Source organism: Diplotaxodon limnothrissa, linkage group LG6 (assembly GCF_057381915.1).
Source record: "Diplotaxodon limnothrissa isolate DT_005_m linkage group LG6, D_limnothrissa_male_GT1.1, whole genome shotgun sequence".
Classification (NCBI taxonomy): Eukaryota; Metazoa; Chordata; class Actinopteri; order Cichliformes; family Cichlidae; genus Diplotaxodon; species Diplotaxodon limnothrissa.
In genome coordinates, this window is record NC_140601.1 from 25,283,087 (window position 1) to 25,301,282 (window position 18,196).

At 37.2% G+C, this 18,196-nt stretch overlaps 1 protein-coding gene across 1 annotated transcript; it reads left to right on the forward strand.

Annotated features, from left to right (window-relative positions):
• The first annotated feature begins 13,034 nt into the window (after positions 1–13,034).
• Positions 13,035–14,489, forward strand: LOC146630640 (uncharacterized). The gene is made up of 4 exons (XM_085356003.1): positions 13,035–13,419; positions 13,909–14,040; positions 14,175–14,236; positions 14,370–14,489. The coding sequence occupies exons 1-4, from the start codon at positions 13,035–13,037 to the stop codon at positions 14,487–14,489; spliced, it is 699 nt and encodes a 232-aa protein (XP_085212129.1).
• The last annotated feature ends 3,707 nt before the right edge of the window (positions 14,490–18,196 follow it).

Genomic DNA, 18,196 nt, shown 5'->3' on the forward strand with positions numbered 1-18,196 from the left:
TCTTTACTTCTTGATAAAAAAGGAGAAATATACTTGCCTACATATGCTATTCTACATGCTTTTAAACCATTTAAAATTACAATTCATAGTTTTACATTTGAATTATATAATGTTAAATTACTATTAAACAAATGACTGACTAAGTATTTTAGAGTTTAGTTTACTTCAGCCATATTTCATATAAATCAGGTATCATACAAACATAAAAAATAGCTTCAAATACAGTCATGACAATAAAAGAATATGACTTTAAGGACTTAACAACATTACTTCAGTTATACTACACCAACATCTCTTATACATTAGCACTAAGGGAACACTGAATGACCCGGTGGGTTTTGTCTATAAAACTACTCATCTAAGATTACCACAAAGTAAAAGATCTCTCAGCAAAATTATGCAACATTTTAGGCACTATTGCCCCGATCAAATCAGTGACCTGGGATTTTTTATTCCAAACATGAACTACTGTTACAGCAACAGACATGGACTACTGGTGTCCCACACAACAACTCAATGCCCACTATGTGAAGGGACCACACACATGCCTTCTCCTCTCGTTAACTGAGATAAACTGCTGGCATATTTGTTTTACATCTATACTGTCCGGTCTCTCCTGGTGGACATACAGCAGCATTTCTCATTTGAGTCATTGTTAACCTTAGCCATCTTTTTAGTCTTCTGAGAGCACTGAAGCTTCTTTCAGCCTCAGTACATGCGTTTTATCCTCAGATTAAAATTATTATTATTATGTGCTTGATGTGCCTCACCTTTGGCCCTGGCTCTTCCCCTCTGACTGCACTAGGACATATTGCTACCAGATAAAATAACACATTGATTCATGCCATATGAAAAGTGAGATGTGTCAATTCAGATTCTTTGTCAAACAGACACTAATGAATCAATTTACATCAGCAGCCTAACAATTGTCATGATAAAATAAATACTAGTTAATCTATAGCACCAAATCATCAGTCAGTCACCTGTGACCTTGCCTCTTCACCTCTGTCCGAGCTACAACATGGCAGAGCTGCCTCTGTCACCTGATGAATAACAGTGAGACATTCCAAATACATGCAGTCACACATGTGCTTCAAATACAGTAATGAACCATCAAGTCATCATCCAATTTCACCTGTGATCTTGTATCACCATTGTTGGTTGGAATATTTGCAAAATCATGACTACCTCATGATATTTTGTCTCAAAAATTAACCCTATGAATATGTCAGTACAATTAGGATGAAATTATTGTGTCACCAACATTTGACATTAGACATATAATTTTAACAGCCTCTGTAAACTAATATCCTGGCTTGCTCGAGGCTGCCATTTTCTCTGACATTTTATATCAAAATTAGAAATGCTACTCTGGGAGTGCTGCCTGTTGCTGGGCAGAGAGCAATTCCCGGCACTGGTCATCTTGCAAGTTTCTTCCTTCTACACCCTAACAGTTAGCAGATAACATAGTGAAACATAGTTAAGCAAAGCTAAGGATTTTTTCGCCAGGTCATCCTGACACATAGACATACTTCATCTAAGCATACAAAGGTTATACAAAAATCATACAGTGAAGTTCTAACCACCTACATCTGAATGTGAGGGTTAACTACAATTTTCACATTACATTACCAGCAAAAGTTTCTTGACCAAGTACTAAGTCATGTTTTTGCTTATTTTACTCTGACATGCAAATCAGTTTATGAGTTTTATTTAATGTGGGTTTTTTTTCCTGGGTTTGGGTTGGTATTCAGTCTCTCTCCATTAAAATGAAACTACCATAAGATTTTAAGACTGTTCATTTCTATGTAAATGAACAAAGTTACAAATTCAGCAGGCGATCAAATAATAATCTCCAACACTGTATATCTTTTTAAAACTGGCTTAATGCTATAGTCTTAACAGAGAGGTATTATCAGTTTCTCTTTAAACATTTTCATGTAGCAAGTGTAATATGTCTGTTATTAAAGTATAGTTAATAAAATATTTCACCTATTTTATTGTTTGTGACTATTTTGCACTTTCCTTAGTGATGGTGGCATGGACTATTGTGTCACTGCCTGGCATTTGCATTTGCTGCTCTTACCACACATCTTACCATTGTTTTCCTGTCCTCATACATGTCTTGTACCACATATCACATATGTCTCTGCCAGTCCTGACTTCCCTATGTTATGGTATCATTTCACTAGATCCACAAAGACACAATATAAGTCCTTCTGACCTTCACTATACCACCAAGTGTCCTTGTCCTCTTTCCAGAGGATTCGACTTTTGTCAAAGAAGGAAGATACTGCCCCCTCCCCTCCCCCCACCTCCCCCCTCCACTTTTAAACATAGGACACACATGGGACGAGCGACTATTAAAATATAACGGGAAACATAAACACAGAGACGAAACCCAGACTCAAGACATACAACTAGACACAAGGAAAGGGTAACAAATATAGAGACATGACTAAGGACTAACATTACAAGACATGAACCAAGAACTAACTAAACTCAGAAGCACGAGAGAATAATATACAGTATCTCACAAAAGTGAGCCTTCACATTTTTGTAAATATTTTATTACATCTTCTTGTGGGACAACAGCAGGTGCAAATGAAGAACAGGTGTGTTGAATTTGATGTTATTGCTCTCATACTCTCTCACAGTGGTCACTGGAAGTTTAACATGTCACATCATAGGAAAGTATTCTCTGAAGATATGAAAGAAAGAATTGTTACTCTACATAAAGATGGCCTAGGCTATAAAAATATTGCCAAAACCATGAAAATGAGCTACAGCTCGGTGGTTAAGACCATACAGCAGTTTAACTGGACAGGTTCCACTCATAACAGGACCAAAGAAGTTGAGTGCATGTGCTCAGCATCATATTCAGAGTTTTTCTTTTGAAAATAGATGTATGAGTGCTGCCAGCATTGCTGCAGAGGTTGAAGGAGCGTCAGCCTGTCAGTGCTTAGATCATACGCCTCACGCTGCATCATGTCCCAGAAGAAAGCCTCTTCTAAAGATAATGCACAAGAAAGCCCACAAAAAGTATCCTGAAGAGACTAAGGACATGGATTACTTGTGGTCTGATGAGACCAAGAAAATTTATTTGGTTCAGATGTTATCAAAGGTATGTGGGGGCAACCAGGTGAGGAGTATAAAGCCAAGTGTGTTTTGCCTACAGTGAAGCATGGTGGTGGGATGTCATTACTGTTATGAGATACTGTACATAGAGACTATTTTGAAGCTAAACTATTTTGTAATTTCAAAGAAATAAACAAAACCAAGTCTAGAAAAAATGAAAACAATGAACATACATGTATACAATCCAGCTGATCCCACAAGTGTTTAATCAGGTTAGGGGCAGGACCACAGTCAGCCATCCCATCATCTTCACTCCAAATACTGTATACAGTGGCTTGCAAAAGTATTCGGCCCCCTTGAACTTTCCCACATTTTGTCACATTACAGCCAAACATGAATCAATTTTATTGGAATTCTACGTGAAACACCAATACAAAGTGGTGTACACGTGAGAAGTGGAATGAAAATCATACAGGATTCCAAACATTTTTTACAAATAAATAACTGAAAAGTGGGGTGTGCGTAATTATTCAGCCCCCTGAGTCAATACTTTGTAGAACCACCTTTTGCTGCAATTACAGCTGCCAGTCTTTTAGGGTATGTCTCTACCAGCTTTGCACATCTAGCAACTGACATCCTTGCCCATTCTTCTTTGCAAAACAGCTCCAGCTCAGTCAGATTAGATGGACAGCGTTTGTGAACAGCAGTTTTCAGATCTTGCCACAGTTCGGTCCAATAAGGGATTGCCACGGGTTAGAAAATTTCATCTCAATATCTTCCTTCATTGAGATTGTCAACAGACCACAAGAACTTTCGTCTTTACATCTAGACCATCACATAACATTACACCAATAGAAAACAACCACAGAATACAGTTCCTTTCAACAAGCCAATCACAACTTACGTTTCCTTTAATGGAAAAATATGAGCAGGTCATAAGATCCGAGAGTCAAACCAGTTGTAGCGTCTTTTAACTACAGGTCATCGTCACACATGGACAGACTTCACATAATTCTTGTCCTTCTTCTAGGTAATATTTTGGATGGGTAAACTTTGTTAAACTCTGTTGAACTGAAATTTTGAAGGAATTTGAACTATTAATTCTGTTTTACGATTTACATCAACTTACATACTTGATTAGAAGACTTTTGTCTAAAAGACGTTTGTACTGTGTTTATTTTTCAGGAGGCAATTACATTTCTGGATCAGTGGTGGAGAGGGTGGTGAGATCAGGAGACAATATTACTCTGTACTGTAACTGTAAAACATCAAGTAAGGAATTTCTTGTGTGGTACAGAAACTGCACCCATGAAAATCAACCTTCTCTTGTTCTAAAACTAGAAGAGGATTCATGGAAACCCACCACTGACCAAGCAACTTTGGTGAATTCCCTATCTCGGTTCCACTTTGTAAAGAACCAGTCGTCTGGATCCTATGATCTGCTGATCATAAATATTTCTTATTCTGATGAGGGCCTCTACTACTGTGGAATTGGGACGCTCAAGGTGGAACAGACTTCAGTAATCAATCTCAAATATATTTACAGATACGGCAGCATTACAACAAGGATTCTAATTAGTAAGTACTGTGGTGTGATTTATCATTATTATTTTTTTTTTATTATTAGTAGTAGTGTAATGTGAGGGTTCACTAGATGGTTTGGAATCTCTCTGAATAATTAGGAACAGCAAGATGGAGACGGATAACTTTTTAGCAGCCACTTTACTCTCAGCACACCGCAACAACCCACACTTCCTGTGTGCCGCCCTCATGAATACTTCACTGACCTCTCAGAAGCCAGGAAATCTTAAACTCAGATCAAAACAGGGAAAACAACCAAGTAGATATAACACATACTTATTACTGGTTTGAACATGCATGTCTAAACATTCAAACATGTAAACATGTAAATATCAAAACACGTAACCACCAAATAGCTACATAACTAGCTTTATAACCTTTGTAAACACCTCTTTGTATATCAAATTAGATTTAAGTTTACTTCTACACTTTACAGTAGTATTAGAAAAAGTAGTAGTTTAGTATTAGTCGTAGTTCTTTGTGTTCAGTGGAGAATTATATGTTTGATATATAATTATATTTGATTCTCTTTAAAATAGCCTTTAAAGGATAATGATGTTTAGAAAGACTTATGTAATATGAAAATATTAACAAAAAACACAGCACAGACCTAACTGAAAAATATTTGTGAACAATTTAGATTCGAGTAACCAACACTACTCAACTTCAACTGATTGCCTGACTACACCAGACTGTAGCATGTGTTGGAAACTGCTATTCATCCTGTGTCCAGCATCTGCTGTTTTCTCCTTTTTTGTCTCTCTTCTTGTTCATCACATCTGCCAGAAAAACGGTAACTGCTAAATATAGCACTTTTATTCAATCCATCCTTCAGTTCTTTCAACCACTTTTATAACTGATTCAATCTGTTATCATAACGTTCTCCAAAAACTTCAAATATTTGTAATCATATTACAAATTGTTGGAAAATAGATGCTATATTTAAGTATTGCATGAATGAATGTGCCTGTATTGGTCACTTGCGGTTTCTAACATTGTGTGTTGTTGGATGTTTTTGTAATGATGTTGTATTTATTTCTGGGATTGAAAGTTGATCAGCAAAAACCTGAAATGAGTGGAAAAGCAAGGAGAAATCAGGTAAATTGCATTAGTATCCAATTTCTGTTATATTTTCAGTTTTTTTTTTTCATAATTAATTCTACAAAACAAAAACTTTCAAAAAAGTTTTTAATGGATTAAAGTCAGTAGCGACTATAGATGCTGACATTTTTACATACAAATTTTATACACACAGCAAATTTATTGTTAGTAATTTCTAACAATTACTCAACACCATGCAGTGGCGAATCAAAATTATGGTTTGTTTTCTTAATAATAGGCATATATTTCCATCTCTTAGTGCAGCCATTTTTCTATCTTTATTCTTAAGAACGAATACAGGTTTCACCATTTACAGTGCTTATACTTTCTTTATGCACCAATATACAGAATTATGTTTAACAGTGACTTACAGAAAGTCAAAGTCATTGCAATCATTAATTAATCCTTAATTAAAATGCACATTCACAGGATGAAGATGTGTTTTACGCTACAGTGAAAACGGGTCAAGCAACACAAAGACCAAAGAAGAAGATAACCTATAGTTCTGAATTCTGTACTTATTCTGCCATCAATACCTCCAAAGTTTAGATATAAAAAGGTCAAAATTGTTTGAGAAATTTTTGTATTGTTCACCACACAAAGTTGAGCAGTGACTAAATTTAAAAGTTTCTCTTCTCAATGAACTTTAAACTGGTTGAGGTTACATTTAAGATGTATACAACAATGGGTTAATGATGTGACATTACCAGAGTTGTTAGCTTTAACACAGGGATTTATAACAGGCCTTTGCTTTTAATCAATTCACTGAATAAATGCTGTAGTAATTCTGTTGCATTCTTGTGTTGATAAGTTACCGTATCAGTATCCCAGTTGCTACAGATACATAAATGCTTAGTACAGACTCCTCCATATCATTAAGTGTATGGAGTAAGGGTGAGAATAATAAATAAATATGTTTTTTTAAGATTAAACATATATGGGGGCACTTCAGAATTTTAACTTAAATTGACCTTCATATTAGAAAATTGACAAAGATAGTTACCCCTTCCCTCTTCGAAGCGTGTCTGGTTTCACAGGTCAGAGCAGACTTCATTTCTAAGTGTAAACACAAAGAATAAAAATAGTACGCATCTTTAGTCCCCAAGTGCTAATTTATAGCTGATGATATGTTACCATTTGGTATCTAAACTTGTGATTACAATATACAATGAATCTTATAGGAATATTGAGAGACCAATAACCCCATTGCCAAATATTAGAGAAATATTAGATTTAATAATTATGTGAACTTTTGAAGTGACTGTGCACACAGTATTTACATTGATCAGCTGAAATATTTACAGTAATTCCAGCCTGTTTCACTTTTTGCCCATCATGTGCCTCAGAAAGAAATCTAACATGTAAAACTGCAGACTGTAGAAGACCTCTGATGGTGCCCTATGGTTTAGACCATGATTTTAATAGGAGATATGTTATAGTCTGTATCATAGGATCTGGTGATGTTGTAATTAATTAAGGTATTTGGAAGAACGGAATCTCAGCAGTGATAGGGATTAGGGAAGGACTAGTCTAGACAGTGGTGGAGATGAAGATTGGCTTGAATGGAGGAGAGTAACAAGGGAGAGGTGGAGATGGAGAGAGATGGGTTGCATGATGGCGTCTGCAACGGAGAATTACAGATGAACAGACAGATTTAAAGTACTTGGGGTGGAGGCTGATTGGCTCGAAGAATGTGGCATGATAGGATTAGACCAGTGATGTCAAAATGAGTTTGAGAGTGTGTGAAAGTGGAAATGATGTAATGCTTAGATTATCTACCAAACACCTGTGAAGCAGACAAAAGTGTGACTACAGAGCTTCCCTATTGAACTTATATATAAGCTTCATTATGAGATGTTTTTGGAAGCAGATGTGCGTACATTTTTTTGTTTGGGTGATTACTAAAAAAGTAATGCATTCCACGTTACATTTTCTTTAAAGTAATGTATTGATTTTTTTAGTAAGGACATATATAGTAATTAGTAAATAGATTTTGAAAACAGTCTTTATTCATATATTCGCTTAAAAATAAAGTCAATGTTAGTTATTACTTTTTCCCTTTTTATAATGTTTGCTTCTACATGATATTAAAGTTTTTGTGGTAGTTAAGATGTTCTCATGTAAATTGATTTCTTTTTTTTCAATTATTTCAAATGATTTTTAGCATTTTAAAGTCAGGTTAAACTTTGGTTAAACAATAGTATCTATATTATAAAACCTTCTGTGATTTTTCTGTGTTTGATTATTATAGGAATTACAGTGTTTATTATTTGAAGCAGCAGTTGTTTTCTTGTCACAGTTTTTCAAAAGATTGTGGGGGTGGGGGGGGGGGGGGGGTGATCATACTACAGGTCTATATACAATATCCTTTGTAAAATATATAGCTTTTGTCTTTAATTGTTGATTTGTATCATTGTTTTCCAAAGTATTTTGTAAACTCTGAATAACAGTTTTCATCTGAGTTTTGGAAATGTTTCCATTTTCTGGATTTCAATTTAGCAGCTGTCTTATCTGAAAATAATGTAATAATCAATTCACTAATAATCAAATAAAATGTCAGTTAAAATATTTGGAATTTTTTCTTCTTGCATCCTGACTGTAACAAACTTGCATCGTGTAGTAACTGTCTTAACAGTTAACCAAGTTAATGTGGGGTGGAAGATATGATAGATCCCTACTGTCACAAGTAAATGTGTCTGCCATAAATTTTACTAAGTGCAGAAGCTCAATTAAAGTTTCAGCTTTAATATCAAAAATCCTTGAAAGAGTAGTTGTCAAACAGCTAACAGATCATCTGCAGAGGAATGGTTTATTTGAAGAGTTTCAGTCAGGTTTCAGAGCTCATCACAGCACAGAAACAGCTTTAGTGAAGGTTACAAATTATCTTCTTATGGCCTCTGACAGTGGACTCATCTCTGTGCTTGTCCTGCTAGACCTTAGTGCAGCATTCGATACTGTTGACCATAATATCCTATTAGAGCGATTAGAACATGCTGTAGGTATTACAGGTACTGCACTGCAGTGGTTTGTATCATATCTATCTAATAGACTCCAATTTGTGCATGTAAATGGAGAGTCCTCTTCACACACTGAGGTTAATTATGGAGTTCCACAGGGTTCAGTGCTAGGACCAATTCTGTTTACATTATACATGCTTCCGTAGGCAGCATCATTACAAGATATAGCATACATTTTCACTGCTATGCTGATGACACCCAGCTCTATCTGTCCATGAAGCCAGATAACACACACCAATTAGTTAATCTGCATGAATGTCTTAAAGACATAAAGACCTGGATGGCCGCTAACTTTCTGCTTCTTAATTCAGATAAAACTGAGGTTATTGTACTCGGCCCTGAAAATCTTAGAAATATGGTATCTAGCCAGATTCGTACTCTGGATGGCATTACCTTGGCCTCCAGTAACGCTGTGAGGAACCTTGGAGTCATTTTTGACCAGGACATGTCCTTCAACGCACATATTAAACAAATATGTAAGACTGCTTTCTTCCATTTGCGCAACATCTCTAAAATTAGAAATATCCTGTCTCAGAGTGACGCTGAAAAACTAGTTCATGCATTTATTACTTCCAGGCTGGACTACTGTAATTCATTATTATCAGGATGTCCAAAAAACTCACTGAAAAGCCTTCAGCTAATCCAAAATGCTGCAGCAAGAGTACTGACAGGGACTAGAAAGAGAGAGCATATTTCTCCTGTTTTGGCTTCATCACCCACCGGGAACGAGTCCGACTTATTGCGAACCAAGCTCTTGCAACGGTTGTATAGGGATCGAATGGCCCGTAGCAATGGGCCAGACTCCCCATACTCCCGCAGCACCTCCCACAGGACACCCTGAGGGACACGGTCGAATGCCTTCTCCAAGTCCACAAAACACATGTAGACTGGTTGAGCAAACTGGTTGGGAGTGTGATCCCCCTGTAGTTGTTACACACCCTCCAGTCCCCCTTCTTAAAGATGGGGACCACCACCCCAGTCTGCCAGTCCAGGGGTACTGCCCCTGATCTCCACGCAACATTGTAGAGGCGTGTCAACCAGGACAGCCCTACAATGTCCAGAGCCTTCAGGAACTCGGGGCGGACCTCATCCACACCAGAGGTTCTGCCACCAAGGAGTTGTTTAACTGCCTCAGTGACCTCGCCCCTGGAAATTGGCGGGTCATCCCCCTCATCCCCAGACTCTGCTTCCTCCTCGAAAGACATGTCAGTGGGATTAAGGAGGTCCTCAAAGTATTCCTTCCACCGCCCGACAGTTTTCTCAGTCGAAATTAGCAGCATTCCGCCAGCACTACACACAGTGCAGGAAGAGCACTGCTTTCCCCTCCTGAGACGCCTAACGGTTTGCCAGAATCTCTTCAAGGCAGTCCAAAAGTCTTTTTCTATGGCCTCTCCAAATTCCTCCCACACCCGAGTTTTTGCTTCAGCCACTGCCCGAGCCGCATTCCGCTTGGCCTGTCATTACCTGTCAGCTACCTCCAAAGTCCCACAGGCTAACCAAGCCCAATAGGACTCCTTCTGCAGCCTGGTGGTGTCCAGAACATATGGTCGCAGGTCTGGTGATACGATTACAAAATCGATCATTGACCTCCGGCCTAGAGCGTCCTGGTGCCACATTCAAACAAGGTGTTCGTTATGGCCAAACTGTGATTTGCACAGAAGTCCAATAACCAATCAGTACTCTGAACTGCCACTCGGCGCATGAGCGCAGATGACAGTCAGGACACCCTGGGTCGGGGAACGCAGGGCGCAGGGAACAAACCCTCTCATCCACCTGGAAGAACCTCAATGTACTGGCAGCAACCCGAGGGGATATTAGAATACCCACCCCAGCCCGCTGCCTCTCACCAGGAGTAACTCCAGACTGAGACAGATTCCAGCCCCTCTCCAGGAGACTGGTTCCAGAGCCCAAGCCATGCGTAGAGGTGAGCCTGACTATATCTAGCCGGTACCTCACAACCTCACGCACTAACTCAGGCTCCTTCCCCACCAGAGAGGTGACATTCCATGTCCCAATTGCCAGTCTTTGTAGCTGGGGAGTCCTCCAGGGCCTCCGCTTCTGGCCGCCGCCCGGCACACAATCCACCTGACCCCTACGGCGCCTCCTGCAGGTGGTGGGCCTGTGGGAGGATGGGCCCATGTCCCCTTTTCGGGCTGTGCCCGGCCAGGCCCCTTGGACTAAGCCCGGCCACCAGACGCTCGCCCTCGGGCACCCTCCCCGGGCCTGGCTCCAGGGCGGGGCCCCGGTAACCCTGCCACCCTGTCCAGGGCAGAGTAAACTGTTCCCTCAATGTTTTTCTCATAAGGGTCTCCTGAATCACTCTTCATCTGGTCCCTCACCCAGGACCAATGTAGTTTTTTTTTTTACTTATAGGCCTTATAAGCCTATACTGGTGTTTTTAAAAGTCATGTTTGACTTCATGGTTTTCTGAATAGTTTCTGGGATACTCAGAACTCAAATTGCACTACTTTACATAGTTTATTTTGATGCACATGCTGTTTTCTTTGCAAATTTGCATTATAGAATTTATTTAGTTTTTTCTGCTGTATATAAAAATTGGTGTATCTCAAAAATAAAATTATGACGACACTCAAAATAAATTTGTTGTTGTAAACTCTTTTTTGCAACTTTTTTATATTTAAAGTTTTGAGGGATAAACCTCTGAAATGTCTCTAAGTAGAAATATATGTAAAAAAAACAAAAAAGATTTTCAATTTTTTGTAGTTTATTGCGCTTTTTTGCAATTTATGTAGTTACTATAGACTTAATGCATACATATTATTAAAATTTGGGCTATAACAGTTGTATTGATGTATAGCGACTTGAAATGCTCTGGCGGACTTGGTTCTATGCTAGGTCTTAAAGGGATTAATGGTAAATGGACTGATTCTTATATAGCGCTTTTTTACTCTCCCTGAGTATTCAAAGCACTTAATACAACACACCAATTTATTATCTTAATCTCCAGTCATAGAGGCCTGGGGTCCATTTATTGAATCCCAACTGGTTGCTGAGTAGTTGCTAGCTGATCTAAAACCAAAAACCTCCTTACTTTGGTTGCTTGTAGGTTGCTGTGAAAGATGCCCTCTTTATGGGAAAAGAAATCCCCAAGTGGTGGTGAAACTGATAAGAGTGGACCACAAAATGGAAACCTAAATGTTCTCCATTTCCTTTCATTTTCCTTTTCACAGTTACCACTACTTAATGAATAGTTGGTAAATGTTTGCAAGTCTGCATCTTCCATGCAAAGTACAAAGGTTTGCGGCAATTTGCGTGTAAGTAAAGCAATCACGAAGAAGTCTCTGGAGAAACACCTCTTTGTGACTGATTTCACCTAGCAACAGTCAGCACCCACTCATCGACCAGATGGGGGAATACACATTTCACCTGACAGATTTCATGGCCGGTGTGACTAAGGCCTTCACTGTCTAATCAGCCTGATCAATGTGTTTGATGCAAAGGCATTAGAGTGCAGGGGGAAAAAAGACAAAATGTTAGCAAAGAGAAGGCTTTATACAGAACGTTGAGATCATGGAGAGGCAATCATCATCTCCTGCCATGAACAGAACAACCAAAATCAGCACAGATGCAAATGCTCCTTGTTAGAAGAGTTTCTATTTGCTTTTGTCTTTTATGGTGGATTACATCTGTATGGTTTTCTACATACTTTAAGCAATTCAAACAAAATTATATAATACTTGTGCTTAACTCAACGGTCTTTTATATATCCTAACATGCATGTCTGTAATGGTTTTGAGCAAAGCAGAAAAATTATTTTATGCAAGGCTCGGAAAATTATATTTGAAGTGCACTTTCTGTACTATCTGTCAAAATTATCTTTTACATTCATTCCAAAAACATCACTTGTTATTGCACCAATAGAAAACAACCACAAAGAAAATGTTCCATTCAGTCGACCAATCATAACTTCCACTTCCTTTAATGGAAAAATCTGCTTGGGTCGTTGCATCTGTCAGTAAGACTTGTTGAGCTGCCTTTTAACTCCTGTTCATTATCACACACGGATATGATGCATGTTTTTCTCATTGTTCTTTTCGGTAATTATTGTGATCATTTTCAAGATTTATTGATATTTCGTCCTATTTGACATTGAACTAATGTTGTAAAAAAATATCTGTTTTATTGTGATTTTGTATAAAGCTGTGCGTGTTTTAACCTCTTCTAATGTTTTTGTGTATAGGTCCCGTAGGAGCTTTAACTTCTAGTCATAATTTGACCAGTGGAACAGTGTTGGAGATGATGGTCAGACCAGGAGAAAACATAACTCTCTACTGTGACTGTAAAACTTCAACTGGAGAATTCATAGTGTGGTACAGGAATTGCTCTCATGAGAAACAACCTTCTCTTGTTCTAAAAACAAAGCTTGAGCAAAGACAATATAAACCAGGTATTGATTACCAAAACCTTCTGAATCCACTCCCTAATTTCCATCTTGTGAAAAATCATTCCTCTCAATCCTATGACCTGCTGATCACAAACATCACTGATTCAGATGAGGGCTTCTACTACTGTGGAACTGAACAATCTAAGGTGAAGGACAAAGAAACAATTAATCTTGAATGCCTTTATAGATTTGGAAACCTCACCACAAAGATCCTACTTCGTAAGTATTCTAGTGTGAGTCATCAATAAATGATCTGTCTGCTTATTACAACAATTTGACATGAATATAATGGTAAAAATACAAATACAGAAATAAATAAACATAGAAATAAAACAAATGTTTATGTTTAATAATTTTTTAAGATATATTCTTCCTTCAGAATAATTTGCCAGGCTTTTACTACAGCTTCATCTATTTTGCTTGCTTTATTGTAAGCAAAATAGGTATTCAGGTGACTGAAACAGACACTGCAGGATATTCTTTTTCTTAATTTTCAAAAACTACTGGGTGCCTATTATTATATGTTATGGTTCATTTTCCTTCTGTACTACCTTTGGCTGAATCTGAGCAGAAAGTTCATTGCTATATGTTTCACATGTTTGTCATTCTGGTACAGGTTGGTCTTTGTAATGCAACTAACAACATCATACTTAAAATTATCCCCAGATCTTTTACCTGAATAATTTAGGGGGGAAAAAGACTAATTTCAAAGCTTTTTTTACTCAGACCCCCGTGAGCCTCAAACCACGCAAAAAGACTGTGGTATATGCTGGATGCTTCTCTTCTCTCTGTGTCCAGCTTTTGTGGCCCTCTCATCTCTGCTATGTTCTCTTTTGATATATTACCATCACAAGACAGGTAACCGCTCTGTTTCATTTGTACAACAAGATTTTTCATCACTTTAGTTCCATGATCATTTGACCATCACAGAGTTTTGTCTAGTAAAAGAAAAGAGCCTTTGTACATTTAAAAAATGTTTTAAATGTTCGTAGCTAAGAAACCTCCGGCTGATGAGAAAAGATATGAGAGCAGAGACCAGATGAGAAGAAATCAGGTCATATATCATATTTATTGTCTTTGCTACAGCTTGATTTTTTAATAGTAATGACACAAAGCTATTTAGCTCTAAAATGCATTTATCATTTGTCAGTGCTTGATGATAATTCTAAATAATTATGAAATTTTAGAATGAAGATGTGTGTTATGCAGAACTGGAAATCCAGCCAGTATCTCAGAGACCAAAGAAGAGGATTGCCCAGAGTTCAGATTTCAGTGCCAACACAACCATGAATAGTTTTCACATGTAATGAACTTTTTTTTTCCCTCAGTATGGTTACTAAGTATTGTTGATAAGTAGTCTGTGCTACCAGATCTGATAAGGAAAGATTATGTAAGATTATGGTCTTTTTTCCCCCAAAAAAATCAATGTAAGGAAGTGATTACCTCCACAAGAATTCTAATGCTTAGATATTTAAAAATAATAAATATTTACTGTGTTAGCAAAGTTTTTAAAATTGCGACTTGGTGTTAAAGTCACCTTAACTTGGAAATATCATTTTAACTTCTTAATCCTCCTATAACAAACCCTTAGTATTTATGTGATCATTGTAATACATCTGTGTGCTGTGCTTTAAAACAGTGAATTTTCAGATACACTGTAGGCTACAATATTTTTTAAACCTAATAAAGTTCATTAAAATGTAACCTATTTTAATTGTGAATATTTTGCATTCCCCTTACTGATCGACAGCCTACCGTGAATGGTTTGACTCACACAAAAAAGAGTATAAAACAAAAAGGCCCAGGCCAAAAGCAATTTAACATACTATCATACCAGTTGTATTAATTTCTAAATGGTTCTTTTACAGATTCATATATACTACTCAGAAAACCTACAGTTTTTGGACATTTTTGTGTCATTTTGAAGACTAATAGATATCGATGTTAATTTAACATTTCATATCCAACTCTACCATTTGGTGCTGTGCGTATAGAGGGAGATGTGCTGAACCACCATCTTGCACTGCATTAAGCACCACATCTGTCCTCATCCGCACCTATCTGCTTGATAGTGTTGCTTTAAGATTTGTCCAAGTGGCTTTGTTGGCCTACCTTGTGGTTATGATGTGGTTGGGGACAGGATGGCCCTTGGCAAACATGGTTCAACTACAAACATTATGTCTTAAATGGTCATAGTATGATAGCAAGATCTGTACTCTAGATGAAATAGTTTTTCAAGCACTTTCAGTCAAATGTTGTGCAAAGCAGTAACATTTGATTGTCAACTAACTTTGAAAGGCAGAGCTTCTCAGAAGTAATGACTGGGGGAGGTTCACCAATCTAAAAAAAATCTGCATCTACAAATTGTGGAACAATTTCCTCAATGTTAAATTGTGCACAAGTCCATAATATCACCCAGAGAGTCTAAGAATATGTGGAAAGTTCTATACACACATGAAAAGGCTTAAAATAAATATTGATTGCCAATGATCTTTAGCATTTATTAGCACAATTCGCAGTGCCATCCACAAATGCAGAATAAACTTTATCATTACAAGAAAAAGCCAAATGTGAACATGATGCAGAAATGCCACCATCTTCTCTATATCAAAGCTCATTTAATATTAACTGATGCAAAATTCTTCTATAGTCAGATGAATCAAAGTTTGCAATTGGAAAACATGAACACAACATCCTCTAGACTAACAAGGATAGGGAGATGGACAGTTAAGCTGATAGGACATCCAAAGTTATAAGATCTTGCTCTTAGTCTAATCTCAAACATGCTGCTCCAGAACCATGTACTAGAAAGGAAGTTCAGCACAGCTAAGTTATTTTTTCGTTTTCTGGATTCACTTACCCTGATATTGGCAGTCAGGATAACTGGTCACATGAAGCAGTTTAATAACTCGTTAACTTAACCCAGGGTTTCCCATACACATTCACATGAAATAGGTGGTGTTGATAAGTGTACTGGCAACAAAGTGGCTGATTTTACAAAGAAAGATAAAACTATACTATGAGAAAAATATGAAGCACATAACACCAATTTAAATTAGCACTGCTGCTGTAGATAAATTAGTGACTTGAGTGTATGTTGCAGACTGGAAAAGAGTTGGTATATTGATGAAGTTTAGCTAATTTAGGATTGATAGCAAGAAAAACATACTGTAACATTTAATAACAACAACTCTATCATTAAGACACAAGAAATTCTGAAGCACTATAATTAATATTTTGTTAAATTAATATTTAAAAGACAGGCTTAGTTGTTATTCTTTCAGCGTCAACCTCACTGCTCTTTGTTGGTCTGAGAGCACATATTGATTAATATTATTATAAAAACAAATGTATGCTTAGTCTGCATGTAAATTTGATGTAAAGTCAGCAAGTAAAAATAGCTCCTCTGTTTTAGGATCCTATATTTATGGTTATAGAACAATAAAATTGTTTTTAAAATTGCTTTCAGCCAACAGTAATGTTAAAAAATGTAAAAATTAAGTTGTTTTTTAAGAATTTATATGTCTCATGATTCATCAGGGAAATGCAAAGTAGGTTTGGAAATTGCAGGTTATGTGGCCCTGAAGTGAGTTTAACATTACAGACCTACCACATAGGAACAAAGGACATTTTATTATAATAACGATTACAGGACAATGTTATAGTATTAGTTTTTCAAGTATTTTTATGTGTGCTTTACAAAAACAGACTAAAACTTATGTCAACACATATTTCAGATGATCAAATCCATTTGAATACTACAGAAAGCTAGCACGAGTGAATTCAAAATGCAATGTCTTGATGCATGCTCAATCATCCAGGTAAGTAAATCTCCAAAAGTTGATTCTGTTCATCTGGATGTAACATTTTCAGTGGGAGAAACGTTTCGTCAGTCTACAGTCAAAATGCAATGTGAAAAAGTTATTCAAATACTATCAGGCCCTAACTCAAAAAGTCATTTTCCCCTTAACCTAATAACTGGTTGTGCCATCCTTGGCAGCAAGATATATATGAATATATTACTTAAATCCATCTAAAACAGTGGTTAGGATGGCTTTTTGTTTACAACAATTCATGATGCCTATTTTTAACAAATTTTCTGTGTTTTGTCTCATGTTACCAATCAGCTATTATCTTTAACAGAATGAAACACTGTAGCTAAGTTTATAATGAGCAAAGTTTGTTTCAAGGACATAATACAAAGAATAAATAATACTTTCTCTGTCTTGAAGCTACAACAATACAACTCTGACAGTAAAGTCAACTTCAGCCTCCTCATCAGCCGTCAAACAGGAAACCCACAACATCAAAAAGCCCCTTACAGAGTTACAAAAATTCCCTTGCAGAGAGTTTGACATGCATTATAATGTACAGTTTGATTTGCTTGACATTTTATATTGAAAATATATTTTGAGAACAGAGCAAAAGTATTTCAGCGTCCCAGATCTATGCTATCTGGACATACATAACTACCTTATAAACTTCCCATCCTACTACTCGGGGGACTCTTTAAAAGCTTACAAAAGCCTGGAGGGTTACAAATGGACTCAATCTGGCTTTGCAACAGCTGTGGAATCTTCAAGCAAAAAAAAATTCTGCATCATCACTGGAAAGGTAAGTGTCATATTATCCGAGGCGGTGTGACATCGTTAGCGTTGTCGTTTGCTAAAACACGTCTGGTTGTCAGTAGCTATTTTGTGTTTTTGGTGTACTTAACATTTGTAATTGTATTTATAGGTTCAACATTCCCAAAGGCTTAATGACCCGCTGTTAAAGCCATGGGTAGTAGTGAGAAAAGACGGGGTTGTCTTGGGAGCACACTGTAACTGCACAGCTGGCCTTGGTGAGAGCTGCTCACATGTGTCAGCTGCTTTGTTCAGGACATGGCAGCATACCAGTGGAAAAAAAAAGAAGAGATAGCTGTTACATCTAAGAAGTGCAAGTGGGCCATTCCAAGTGAGGAGTCTTTAAAGAAAGTGGAGTATTAGCAATGCAAGGACATCATTTTTAACAA